The 13830-nt window shown below is 36.6% G+C and overlaps 1 protein-coding gene across 3 annotated transcripts in view; it reads left to right on the forward strand.

Annotated features, from left to right (window-relative positions):
• Positions 1-13380, forward strand: part of SCN9A (sodium voltage-gated channel alpha subunit 9) — an 89821-nt gene extending 76441 nt beyond the window's left edge. For all 3 annotated transcript variants that reach the window (XM_068966862.1, XM_068966863.1, XM_068966861.1), the window contains 3 exons: positions 7645-7749; positions 9166-9436; positions 12188-13380. In XM_068966862.1, coding sequence (XP_068822963.1) covers positions 7645-7749; positions 9166-9436; positions 12188-13380 — 1569 coding nt within the window. The remainder of the gene's footprint in view (positions 1-7644; positions 7750-9165; positions 9437-12187) is intronic.
• Positions 13381-13830: the final 450 nt, after the last annotated feature.

Raw genomic sequence — 13830 nt, forward strand, 5'->3', positions numbered from 1 at the left:
CCTGGGTTCGATTCCTAAGTTGAGAAGATCCCCTGGAGATGGAAATGGCAACTGACTCCAGTATTCTTGCCTGGAGAATCCCATGGACAGAGGAGCCTGACGGGCTACCCTCCATGGGGTCACAAAAGCTAGACACAACTTAGCGACTAAATGACCACAAAACTGTTCAGATTTTTTTTCCCCAGTGTTCCCTGTGGAGACTTGATTAAGAAAACTCAGTACACTACTTATTTATTCAAAATGCTTTTCATAAATAGTTCCTATATTCTGTTCTGAACCATAAGAGGGATTATTACTATAGACTTTGTCTTGTAAATGAGGAAAGGCACAGAGATTTTGAGTGATTTACCAAAATTATGCACCTGGTAAATGATACGGTTTTAATAGTCAGTAATTGATCTTATATACTTTGTATATTATTTAGGCCCCTTTCTACCCCCCAAATACTGTAATATGATATAGTTATAAATGCAATAAGAAGTTAACAAGGAATATAAATAGGCAGTTAGAGGAAAGCTAGATACAGCTAAAACATTTTTATGATGTATGTGACAACTGAGCAGGCCTTGGAAGATGGATGAAGAGACACATAGCAACGGGGAGGCAAAAGGATAAATAGTCCACAGCAGGTCAGAGTTATGTCTGAGCACGTGCACAGTGATGATAAAGGAGGCAGCGATCCAGGCAAAATACCAGACCATCCAGTTGGGATGTAGTTTTGAGAAAAGAAATAGTAAGAGGTCTTGATTTGCTTGAGCACAGATCTGAAAAGCCATATTAGATATTTTCAGTAGGAGCTGATGTCATTGGAGTATTTTGAACAAGGAAGAACGTACAAGCAGGACATACACATTTATTAAGATTTGATGACATGTCTGATCCTGTGTAAAGTACTTTGCACAGTAATCTTCATCACATTCTGTAAGTATAGAGGGCATAGTATCCCCATGTCACCTCTCAGAGGGGTTATGTGCCTTGCACATGATCGGATAGCTCAGAAGTAGCTGCATCTTAGATCCAACTCTGAGGTCTCTTTTCCCAGAATTTATGAAAACCCAGCTTTAATTTAAAAAAATTAATCTATCAGCGATGCAGAGGATGACTGTAAGAGCCCAAAGACTAGGTTAGACTCTGCTTTACCTGCGACCTAGACCACACTTCAGAGAAGGCAATGGCACCCCACTTCAGTACTCTTGCCTGGAAAATCCCATGGATGGAGGAGCCTGGTAGGCTGCAGTCCATAAGGTCGCTAAGAGTCAGACACGACTGAGTGACTTCACTTTCACTTTTCACTTTCATGCATTGGAGAAGGAAATGGCAACCCACTCCAGTGTTCTTGCCTGGAGAATCCCAGGGACGGGGGAGCCTGGTGGGCTGCTGTCTGTGGGGTTGCACGGAGTTGGACACGACTGAAGTGATTTAGCAGCAGCAGCAGCAGACCATACTTCATTCTCCAAATTAGTCATTTGCAGCACTAGAGAATGTGTGTGTGTGAGTGCTAAGTCGCTTCAGTCATGTCCGACCTTTTGCATCCCTGTGGACCATAGCCACCAGGCTCCAGTGTCCGTGTAATTATCCAGGCAAGAATACTGGAGTGAGTCGCCATACCCTTCTCCAGGGGATCTTCCCAGCCCAGGGGTGGAATCCCATGTCATGTTCTTTACCACTAGCACCACCTGGGAAGCCCACTAGAGAATAGGGGATACATTCAATTAAGAGATTTTAGGGGGTGGGATCTACAGTATTGTTTGTGGTTTGCATGAGAAAAAATTGTCTGTGAAGTCTCAGTTTTCTCAACGTAAACTGAGTTACCGTGGCTGTAGCACCACCCACAGGAAAAGAGACTTTAGAAGGATAAGGTATAGAATAACAAAAAGGAAGTGATTTCAGGTACTCGCTTAGTACCTAAGAAAAGACATGTACTTGCAATGAAATGTCATTCATGATATGATTGACTGTTCATGGGTGAAGGAAAATGTAGTAAATATTGTGTTGTTTATGCTTACATTCTGAACACAGGTGTTTATTTTTCAAAGAATTTTTAAAATTCCTTGTTCCATTCTAACATTTTATATCTGACAGTCAAAATTAGTATTATCATATATTCATGTCTTGAGGCAGAGAATCTTAAATAAATAATAATCTTGAAAAAATATATAAATTATACCTTCATTTCCGGTGTAGTTATTTTTCCTACTTTCGTCATTATATATGTGTACCTGTAATATATAAGCACACGTATATAGTTCTGTAACATTTCCTATAGAGGATGAATTGTACGTGTGTCTAGAAAGAGCAGTATGATCATGACAGGACCGCCACAGCCCTCACTGCTTAACTCCCCTTGCTTTTAAATATTATTCTTACAAGAATTGCCACTGCAGGAAGATGGGATGAATAGACACCATCACCAGTAACATCAGGCACAATTACTAATTTCAAAACACTGACAGCTCCTGTTATCCCGTACCATTCTTCCAGGGTTTCATTTGCATTTGAAACATGCGTTTCATCTTCTGCCCCTTTCTGAATAAGTTTACAGTTTCTTTCCAACCTACTTGGAGAATGAAAGAAGACAGGAACAAGCTGTCTTCAGTTAATAACCTACTACGTAGGAGGCCTCCTGTGCTATACAAAATGTGTCAGAATTCATCTAATCCATAGAACAAACAAATGAAAGTGGTACCTTTGTATGTGTGTATAAACCGAGGCCTATAAAGAGTAAACAGCTTGTTTCAAATCAAGAACTAGGTCATCGGCAGTTAGGATCCAAAGTTCTGTTTGAGTGCAAAGCCCATCCAAAATGAAATGTGGCCTCTTAGTGCTTTTTAACTTTAACACTTTGATCTCGGTTTGGTGTGAAAGTCAAAGTGTTAGTTGATCAGTCATGTCCAACTCTTTGGAACCCCATGGACTATAGCCCACCAGGTTCTTCTGTCTATGGAATTTTCCAGGCAAGAATACTGGAGTGGGTTGCTATTCCCTTCTCCAGGGGATCTTCCCAACTCAGGGATCAAACCTACATCTCCCACTTGGCAGCCAGATTCTTTACTGCTGAGCCACCTGGGACACCCACCAAATACCCATACCTCTTTCTAATAGCCAACCCCACTTTACTAGTTTTTCAAACTAGTCTTTGAAACTAGTCCTTAAGTCTTATAAATACTGTTTTTATCTTTAACAAATCTATGTGATAATTGGGTTTTAATAGTTCATCAGAAAATACACTTCTAAAAATTGGAACTTAAGTTATTAATGAGTTCAGGTTATAAAAGGGAAATGTATGCAATGTATTTACACAAATGACTAGTACAGACTTTGGTACATGTAAGTAAATTCTAAGTAACATCAACCCTTTTCAGTAACAGTAACCTTATTTGGAAGGTTAATAACAACAACAGGAATTATAAATAATTATTCAGTGTTTGAAATGCAGTACCTTAATTGATCCTCACAACAAACCAATGAAGTAATTACTCTTGTAGAGTGAGATTATTCAGCCTTCAGATCAGTTCGGTCACTCAGTCATGTCCGACTCTGCGACCACAGGAACCACAGCACGCCAGGCCTCCCTGTCCAAAACCAACCCATGGAGCCCACCCAAACTCATGCCCATTGAGTCGGTGATGCCATTCACCATCTCATCCTCTGGCGTCCCCTTCTCCTCCTGCCCTAAATCTTTCCCAGCATCAGGGTCTTTTCAAATGAGTCAGCTCTTCACATCAGGTGGCCAAAGTATTGGAGGTTCAGCTTCAACATCAGTCCTTCAGGATGGACTGGTTGGATCTCCTTGCAGTCCAAGGGACTCTCAAGAGTCTTTTCCAGTACTACAGTTCAAAGGCATCAATTCTGCACTCAGCTTTCTTTATAGTCCAACTCTCACATCCATACCTGACTACTGGAAAAACCATAGCCTTGACTAGATGGACCTTTGTTGGCAAAGTAATGTCTCTGCTTTTTAATACGCTGTCTTGGTTGGTCACAACTTTCCTTCCAAGGAGTAAGCGTCTTAATTTCACGGCTGCAATCACCATCTGCATTGATTTTGGAGCCCCCAAAAGTAAAGTCTCTCACTGTTTCCACTGTTTCCCCATCTATTTTCCATGAAGTGATGGGACCAGGTGCCATGATCTTCATTTTCTGAATGTTAAGCTATAAGCCAACTTTTCTACCCTCCTCTTTCACTTTCATCAGAAGGCTCTTTCATTCTTCTTCACTTTCTGCCATAAGGGTGGTGTCATCTGCATATCCATGGTTATCGATATTTCTCCTGGCAATCTTGATTCCAGCTTGTGCTTCTTCCAGCCCAGCGTTTCTCATGATGTACTCTGCATATAAGTTAAATAAGCAGGGTGACAATATACAGCCTTGACACACTCCTTTCCCTATTTGGAACCAGTCTGTTGTTCCATGTCCAGTTCTAACTGTTGTTTCCTGACCTGCATACAGATTTCTCAAGAGGCAGGTCAAGTGGTCTGGTATTCCCATCTCTTTCAGAATTTTCCACAGTTTATTGTGATCCACACAGTCAAAGGCTTTGGCATAGTCAATAATATTAGCAAAAATAAATGTTTTTCTGGAACTCTCTTGCTTTTTCAATGGTCCAGTGGATGTTGGCAATTTGATCTCTGATTCCTCTACCTTTTCTAAAACCAGCTTGAACATCTGGAATTTCATGGTTCACATATTGCTGAAGCCTGATTTGGAGAATTTTGAGCATTACTTTACTAGCATGTGACATGAGTGCAATTGTATGGTAGTTTGAGCATTCTTTGGTATTGCCTTTCTTTGGGATTGGAATGAAAACTGACCTTTTCCAGTCCTGTGGCCACTGCTGAGTTTTCCAAATTTGAAGACGTGTTGAGTGCAGCACTTACACAGCATCATTTTCAGGATTTGAAATAGCTCCACTGAAATTCCGTCACCTCCACTAGCTTTGTTTATAGTGATGCTTCGTAAGGCCCACTTGACTTCACATTCCAGGATGTCTGGCTCTAGGTGAGTGATCACACCATCGTAATTAACTGGGTCATGAAGATCTTTTTTGTACAGTTCTGTGTATTCTTTCCACCTCTTCTTAATATCTTCTGCTTCTGTCAGGTCCATACAGTTTCTGTCCTTTATTGAGCCCATCTTTGCATGAAATGTTCCCTTGGTATCTCTAATTTTCTTGAAGAGATCTTTAGTATCTCCCATTCTATTGTTTTCCTCTTTCTTTGCATTGATCACTGAGAAAGGCTTTCTTATCTCTCCTTGCTATTTTTTGGAACTCTTCATTCAAATGGGTATATCTTTCCTTTCCTCCTTTGCTTTTCACTTCTCTTCTTTTCACAGCTATTTGTAAGGCCTCCTCAGACAGCCATTTTGCTTTTTTGCATTTCTTTTTCCTGGGGATGGTCTTGATCCCTGTCTCCTGTACAATGTCACAAACCTCTGTCCATAGTTCATTAGGCACTCCGTCAGATCTAGTCCCTTAAATCTATTTGTCACTTCCACTGTATAATCATAAGGGGTTTGATTTTAACTGCTATGTAATACATCTTTGAGATAACATGTAAAGACCAGCCTGACTTACAGAATGTCTGCCACATAGGTTTTAAAGGGATGTATTTCACAAAGTGTTTATAAGCATGGTTAATTAAAAAGACAACATAAGTTTCTCTACTGGAGTGTTTTGTAATCTCCTCTTAGCTTCATCCCACTCTTCATTATACTGATGACCAGGGTATCATCAACAGAAGACAAGATATGTAATTATAAGTTATTAATAGGCTATCATATTCTACCCTCGGGCTTCCCAGGTGGCGCTAGAGGTAAAGAGCTCGCCTGCCAGTGTAGGAGACATAAGATACACGGGTTCGATCCTGTGGTCGGGAAGATCCCCTGGAAGAGGGCATGGCAGTCCACTCCAATGTTCTTGCCTGGAGAATCCCATGAAGAGAGGAGCCTGGCAGGCTACAGTACACGTGGTCACAAAGAGTTGGACATGACTGAAGCAACTTAGCATGTACTCACTTTCAACCCTCATCACTAGACGGTGAAGGGTTTAGGTTTCTCTTGACATTATCATGAAAATTCTCTCTTGTACATCAGTAGATCAGATGAATACCAAAGTTACACAAAGACTGCATATCAATTAGAGGAGACGTAAATTAAAACACATAAGACAGAAAGGGAAGACTGGTTTTCATTAGGTATTTGATAGATAAGAAAATGCAATCCAGGAAAACCAAAGAGAAACCATATCCAGATCACCTTTGACTCCAGGACCCTACAAGTAAAGTAAAGATTTCAGAACTATAAATTTCCCCCCAAATTCCTAATTACATGGATTGTGCTAATTTACGCCATAACTAAAAGTTTATATTTCAGGTCAATAAGGAATGTGCGTGAATCCATATAAATTGTAGATAATTTTAAGAAATCAACAGAGTTTAAAAGAATAGGCAAAGCTTCTAGGTCTCCTGTGTGAGATTTAGACTTCTACAGTGAAGAAAGGGTCAAAAACTTTATTTAGATGTTAGTTTATTTACTGTTGAATCTTAAATGTTGTATATTCTATTAGAAAGTCCTTCAAGTCAGAAACCCTAGAGTATTGATAATTTTCTCAACATCTAAAACTCTATTACGTATATTGTTTATACCCCATAAAGTGTTTATGTTGAAATTCCTTTCTTTGGAATTAAAGAGGTAATGAAAGTTTTTTAAGTAAATAAGTAAATAAATGTATTATGTGTATACCAAATATATTTGTGTGTGTACACTATCAATGTGTTATAATAACATATGTAGTATATTCATTTTTCTGCTTAAGGAATATGGTATAATAAAATGAATACAAGTGAATACAAAAATATTATTACTTTTTGCCCCTACTATTTATGAGCCACTATGGCTAATACGTAAACATTAGCCAACTTATTATTCACTACTTTTGTTTCTTATCACTCTTCCTGATATATTTGTTATTTAGCAATGAAATGCCTGATGAGACAAGTAGCAGATAAAATGAGATACCAGCATATCATTTAAAACAAAACAAGTTAGGCTACTAAAAAATAAGCGAGCCAATTATTATTTCATGTAATCCATATATTTTATATATTATGCGTTTTACATTACATACACATAGAAATGTCCCTATGTGTAGGTAATCCTTTAAGATAGATTTGATTTATAGCTACCTTGCACATAATAAGATACATTTCATTTTATTAAATTGAAGTGTAATTAACATATAACAATATATTAGCTTCCCAGGTGGTACTAGTGGTAAAGGACCTGCCTGTTAATGCAGGAGACATAGCAGATGCTGGTTAGATCCTGGGTTGGGAAGATTCCCTGAAAGAGGAAATGGCAACCCACTCCAGTTTTCTTGCATGGAAAATCCCATAGACAGAGAAGCCTGGCAGGCTGCAGTCCATAGGGTCGCACAGAGTCAGACACAACTAAAGTGACAAAGCATACAGGAATACTTTTCAAGAGCCATACTAATCTCTATTTGGTTCCAATTTTAATATGTGTGCTACTGAAGTGAAAACACATTTCATTTCTGTATGAATACATTTTTAACCTGAATAATCACCTGAAGGAATATCTGGAAAATGATTCTGGTTTTAACTAGATTTATTTTTATTTCTTTACCTTGGAGGTCAAGATATCTTTATGACAGAAGAACAGAAGAAATATTATAATGCGATGAAAAAACTGGGATCCAAGAAACCACAAAAGCCAATACCTCGGCCAGGGGTAAAAAATATTATATTTAGCATGTAAATTTTAAAATTATTTTAATTAATCTTTAATATATAATTATTTCTTAAACATGAATGTATAATTTTAACATTTTAAAGAAAAGTCCTTATAAAACTGTATATATGTATTTTGAACACTATCACAGCTCTTAATATTCTTTCATATATTTTCCTTTTCTATAAAAATGAAAAAATAGTTATATATGCTTTTACCTCTACATTAGCTATACATCTTACTGTTAGTACAAATGGTCTATAGAGAATCAAAATAAAATGTACTTTTGACTGAAATTTGATTATCTTGATGACTTTATGATGTAGTCATAGCATGTAGTGATAGCTGTCTTCAGTCAGATGAAACCAACCTTGTAGACTTTGATATTACGACAGATAAAACACCAGGGAAGCAGTTAGACTGGTCATGAATCTAAACTTTATCCTGCCATAAGATCAAAGACCAGAATAGGCTCAGATATAAATAGTGAGTCTTAGCAGTTAAATAGTTTATATTCCTCCAACAGTTAAAATAAATTTAAATGCATTATAATGTATCTCAATTTCTGTTTTGTATAACACTGTAGACCAAAGTTGTGGATGAAGACAGAGCATCCTAAAAATGGGAATATGTTTAGTACCAGCTGCCTACATGAGGATTATCCAGCACTTTTTAAATGGACACATGGCCAGGTTTCACCCAGACCTACAGAACCATAATCTATGAATTTGAAGCTCTAGTATTTAATTTTCTCAGTACCCTACTTGATCTTGATAGAGTGTCTTAAAACTTGCCTATGCAACCAATAAAGTGATTTTGAAATTGAGTTTCATGAAAAGCACAGTACTGTTCAGTGAGATTGATAAGAAAAGTGGTATGTTAAATATGGATATGTTTGGAAGTATATATTCTATACATGGAAGAGACAGGAAAGTATAGATCTCTGATATTATAGCAGTAATACCAGTGTAAGACAATGCCAACACATTACTCAAAATAATGTGACAAAGTAGAAATTTAGAGATGTCATTTTATTACCTTGAAACACTCTAGGTAATGGAACTGAGATTTTCTTTTCTTTTTTCTCAGAGTTTCTTAGTAAAAAAACTACCTTGTAATCCTGGCAATTCCTATATGACATACTAGGGTGGATATGCTTAAAAGCAAACGTTAGTTTACAAGGTTAATTGAAGAATTGTGGTACACTGAAAGTCAACAACAAGTTGTCATGTACTCTGACTTAGATTTAGCCCATTGATAATATTCCTTAAACAAAGCAAGAACTTATAACCAAGGATAATTTATGCAAGTTTTGAAGACAGATATCTTTAAAATTTGTTTTGTTAATGTAATCATTTATGGATACTACTTGGAAAATTTACTGAACAATTTCCTATCATTTTTGTTTCTTTGCAGAACAAATTCCAAGGATGTATCTTTGACCTAGTAACAAACCAAGCTTTTGATATAGCCATCATGGTTCTGATCTGCCTCAACATGGTAACCATGATGGTAGAAAAAGAGGGACAAAGTGAATACATGACTGAAGTTTTATATTGGATCAATGTGGTTTTTATTATCCTGTTCTCTGGAGAATGTGTGCTGAAACTGATCTCTCTCAGATGCTACTACTTCACTGTAGGCTGGAACATCTTTGATTTTGTGGTTGTAATTCTCTCCATTGTAGGTAAGACCATTTATTAATCAGATTTTAATTTTGAATCAAACTAAACATCACATATATTCAGAGAAGTTTCTGAATTCATGAACATAAACCTACTTTTGAGTAACACTGAAAAAAAATGAAGTAACCTTTAAAGCAAAACTAAACAAAATAAAAACATCTGTCAGAATTCCTAGGTTCAAGTTATGAGCCTAAAGGATACATTTTCTATTTGTTGGAAGCACATAATACCCCTTGATGTCTGACTTCCAGGATACCTTTCACAAACGTAGCAAATGTGTAGGTAGATAGGTATGTTTTAGACCAATGTAAACTGGCAATATAAATCTAAATGTAGAATCTGAAATCATTTCTAGTTTTTGCATATATGAGAACTATCCCTTGACTAATGATAATATAACTAGCCAGAATATTGGTGATTGAAAATTCTCCCTGAAATCAAAGTGAAGTTAAAGTATGAAGAAATGCCAGCTTCATTTCTTACAGCTTCATACTTGTCAAGTCTGTAATCATTTTCAACCAACCGTAGACACATCTGTGAATCACAATATTTGATTTTATACTTCCTCTTGTTTCATTATCATAGCTGTTTTCCTGTCATCTTCTTTTTCATTATTTGTACATGCCTTGCCCAGTAGTGTAGGTTTGCATTCGTTTTTATAATTATAAATTTTAGACAGGAAGAGATTGTGGAGATTATTTAATACAAACTCACCTAGAGATGCTGAAACACGGAGACTCAGAAAGGTTGAAAGTACTATAACCTAAAACTGCCATATTGAGTACTGCAACTTAGAATAAGCATTCAAAATCAATTTTTGAAAAAAATAAAAGAAAAATTAAAATTTAGGTAGGAATCACACATTAACAACAAGCAGAAGAGAGGAAGAAGAAAGGAATATCCCTCTATCACTTCTCTTTGGAACAGTGTTGGCTGATCCAATTAGATCAGAAAACAGAGAGGTACATATCTTTAAACAATGGAGCAAATGATCAGTTTCACGTCTTACTGTGGTACTCTAAAAATGCAAGAAAATCAACCAATAAGATGGATTCAATTAGAGTTCAGAAGGTGCAGATTTTAAATTGCATGAACCATGAACCAATGTTAATAATTGTTTATGTGGACCAAAAGATTAGAAAATATATCTAAGGAAATCTGATTCATGATTCCAATAAAAATAAAGAAAAATACCTAGAAATAACTGTAATAAGCAATGTATAAGACTTCTATGAGGAAAACTAACAGAAACAAAAGAAAGTTTAAATAATAAATCGAGTGTTATCCCAATGAGAGTATGAGTGGGATAATAAATTGGCAACATAAATCTAAATGATTCTAAAATTCATCTGGAAGAAAAATTAGAGTAATGAGGGGTGACTTACATTGCCGGATATTAAAGATTGTTATTACATTGATGAAGTAATAGATTCAAATAAATAATCCTAATTTAAGCTTCAATATATAGAGAATTACTAAGTTACTCAGTTAAAAGATCTCGTGGATCAAGATTAATTGATGTGTAAAAATGTATTCTAGTAGAAGTAGATTTATAACCATGAGCTTGAATAGTCCTTTCTATTCATGACAAACAACTCACTTGAGACAAAATAATAGATATGACCACATAAAAATCAAAATATTTATTCTATGGAGGAAAAAATCACTACCGCCACCAAATTAAAAGAAAAAAAGTTGAAAAACATGTTAAAAACAAGGAAATTGTTAATGTAACATTTATGGCTAACGAAGGATTACTTGTAATAAAAAAATATTCCTCACAAATCAATAAGAAGTAAATCTCCCAACAGAAAAATATTCAAAGAACTAGACCAGGCCAAAAGGAGAAAGCTGAAAATAGTCAACAAGCATACAAGTGTCCAATAAATTAATAAAATGTGGATTATTTTTCCCCAAAAAAATGCCACAATACTGAGATGTTTCAAACATCACAGAGATATTTTTGGTAAAATTATGAAGACGAAAACAGCACTGGTGAGCATGTGAAGTGGGAGCACTGTCATAGACTGTCATTAGGAAAGTTTGTTTCTATGAACTTTTTGGAGGTAGATTTGCAATATATATAACAAAAATTTAAATATACTGTTTCACCTACCTTCTATTATTATCAAAAAATGCTCATGCAACTAGAAAAAAATACACCTGCTTAGATATTCATTTCAGTCAAAACAATTGGAAACAGCATAAAGTTCTTCAATATATGGTGACTTTGACAGAACATTATACAGCTATAGGGGATTGTTCTGTTGTCATTTATATGGAAATACCTCCATAACATATGACGAAATAACTAACACAGATGACAAAAAAAACCCTTCTCTTATCATGCTTACATTTGTATATGTTTGTGTGCTTGCATAGAAAAATGGAGTGATCCTAAACAAAATACTAACAGCAGTTAATGGTTGGTTGATATTTCAGGTGATTTATATTTTCTTTTTAGCATTTTACTATGTGACTTTAATTTTTCTACCCTTACAAATTAAAAAACTGTGCATGAAAAAAAAAATAAGGTTCACAAACCTACTAAAGGAGAAAAACTGTCACAGTGGTTAAGTCTAGTCATTTTACTGTGGGATTCCTCAATCCTTGGATTGTTATATTGTCTTCAATATAAAATAAAAATCCTGAAATCACAAGAGATAAAATGGCGCATAAAACTATTTAGAGTCATGATTTTCTGTAGCATAGATATTTAAATATTTACCATTTACTCCTTCACTCTTCACCAGGTATGTTTCTGGCAGATTTGATAGAAAGGTATTTTGTGTCCCCTACCCTATTCCGAGTGATCCGTCTTGCCAGGATTGGCCGAATCCTGCGTCTGATCAAAGGGGCCAAGGGGATCCGCACGCTGCTCTTTGCTTTGATGATGTCCCTTCCTGCGCTGTTTAACATCGGCCTCCTGCTCTTCCTGGTCATGTTCATCTATGCCATCTTTGGAATGTCCAACTTTGCCTATGTTAAAAAGGAAGCTGGAATTAATGACATGTTCAACTTTGAGACCTTTGGCAACAGCATGATCTGCCTGTTCCAGATTACCACCTCTGCTGGCTGGGATGGATTGCTAGCGCCTATCCTCAACAGTGCACCACCGGACTGTGACCCCAAAAAAGTTCACCCTGGAAGCTCAGTTGAAGGAGACTGTGGGAACCCATCTGTCGGGATATTCTATTTTGTCAGTTACATCATCATATCATTTCTGGTCGTGGTGAATATGTACATCGCTGTCATCCTGGAGAACTTCAGTGTTGCTACTGAAGAAAGTACTGAGCCCCTGAGTGAGGACGATTTTGAGATGTTCTATGAGGTTTGGGAGAAGTTTGATCCAGATGCGACTCAATTTATAGAATATAGCAAACTCTCTGACTTTGCAGCTGCACTGGATCCTCCTCTTCTCATAGCAAAACCAAACAAAGTCCAGCTCATTGCCATGGACCTGCCCATGGTCAGTGGGGACAGGATCCACTGCCTTGACATCTTATTTGCTTTTACAAAGCGTGTTTTGGGGGAAGGTGGAGAGATGGACTCTCTTCGTTCACAGATGGAAGAAAGGTTCATGTCTGCAAATCCTTCTAAAGTGTCTTATGAGCCCATCACAACTACACTAAAAAGAAAGCAAGAGGATGTGTCTGCTACAGTTATTCAGCGTGCTTACAGACGTTACCGCTTACGGCAACATGTCAAAAATATATCAAGTATATACATCAAAGATGGTGACAGAGATGATGATTTGCCCAATAAAGAACATATGGTTTTTGATAATGTTAATGAGAACTCAAGTCCAGAAAAAACAGATGCAACTCCATCCACTGTCTCTCCACCTTCATATGACAGTGTAACAAAACCAGACAGAGAGAAATATGAAAAAGACAAAACAGAAAAGGAAGACAAAGGGAAAGATGGCAAGGAAGGCAAAAAATAGAGCTCCATTTTTGATATATTGTTTACAGCCTGTGAAGGTGATATATTTGTGTTAATATGACTCTTTTGAGGAGGTCTATGCCAAATCTCTTTTTATCAATTTATTCTCAAAGTCAGTGCATTTGCTAGCTCTGATTCTCTGACATAGGTGGGCAGCATTAGCAGATGGCTATTTTTGCACCAGTAAATATATCTCTAAGAATTGTTAAGAGAAAGTGTACAGGAATTATTGATTACAGCCAACAAAGGTGATTTAATTTTATTTACTTTAAATTAATCAGAAAGCCATGTAGAAAATATTCACATCTGCCTTGTCATCTTTTCACAGGATTGTAAACATTCATGTTTCCCATGCATGCAGGCATGTGTGCGCACACACACACCCCAATACCCAACATTTGGATATCTACAAAAGTATTTGCCTTGACTTTTCAATGAAGTGCTCTGATAG

The sequence above is a fragment of the Capricornis sumatraensis genome, chromosome 3 (genome assembly GCF_032405125.1).
Source record: "Capricornis sumatraensis isolate serow.1 chromosome 3, serow.2, whole genome shotgun sequence".
In the NCBI taxonomy this organism is placed as follows: domain Eukaryota; kingdom Metazoa; phylum Chordata; class Mammalia; order Artiodactyla; family Bovidae; genus Capricornis; species Capricornis sumatraensis.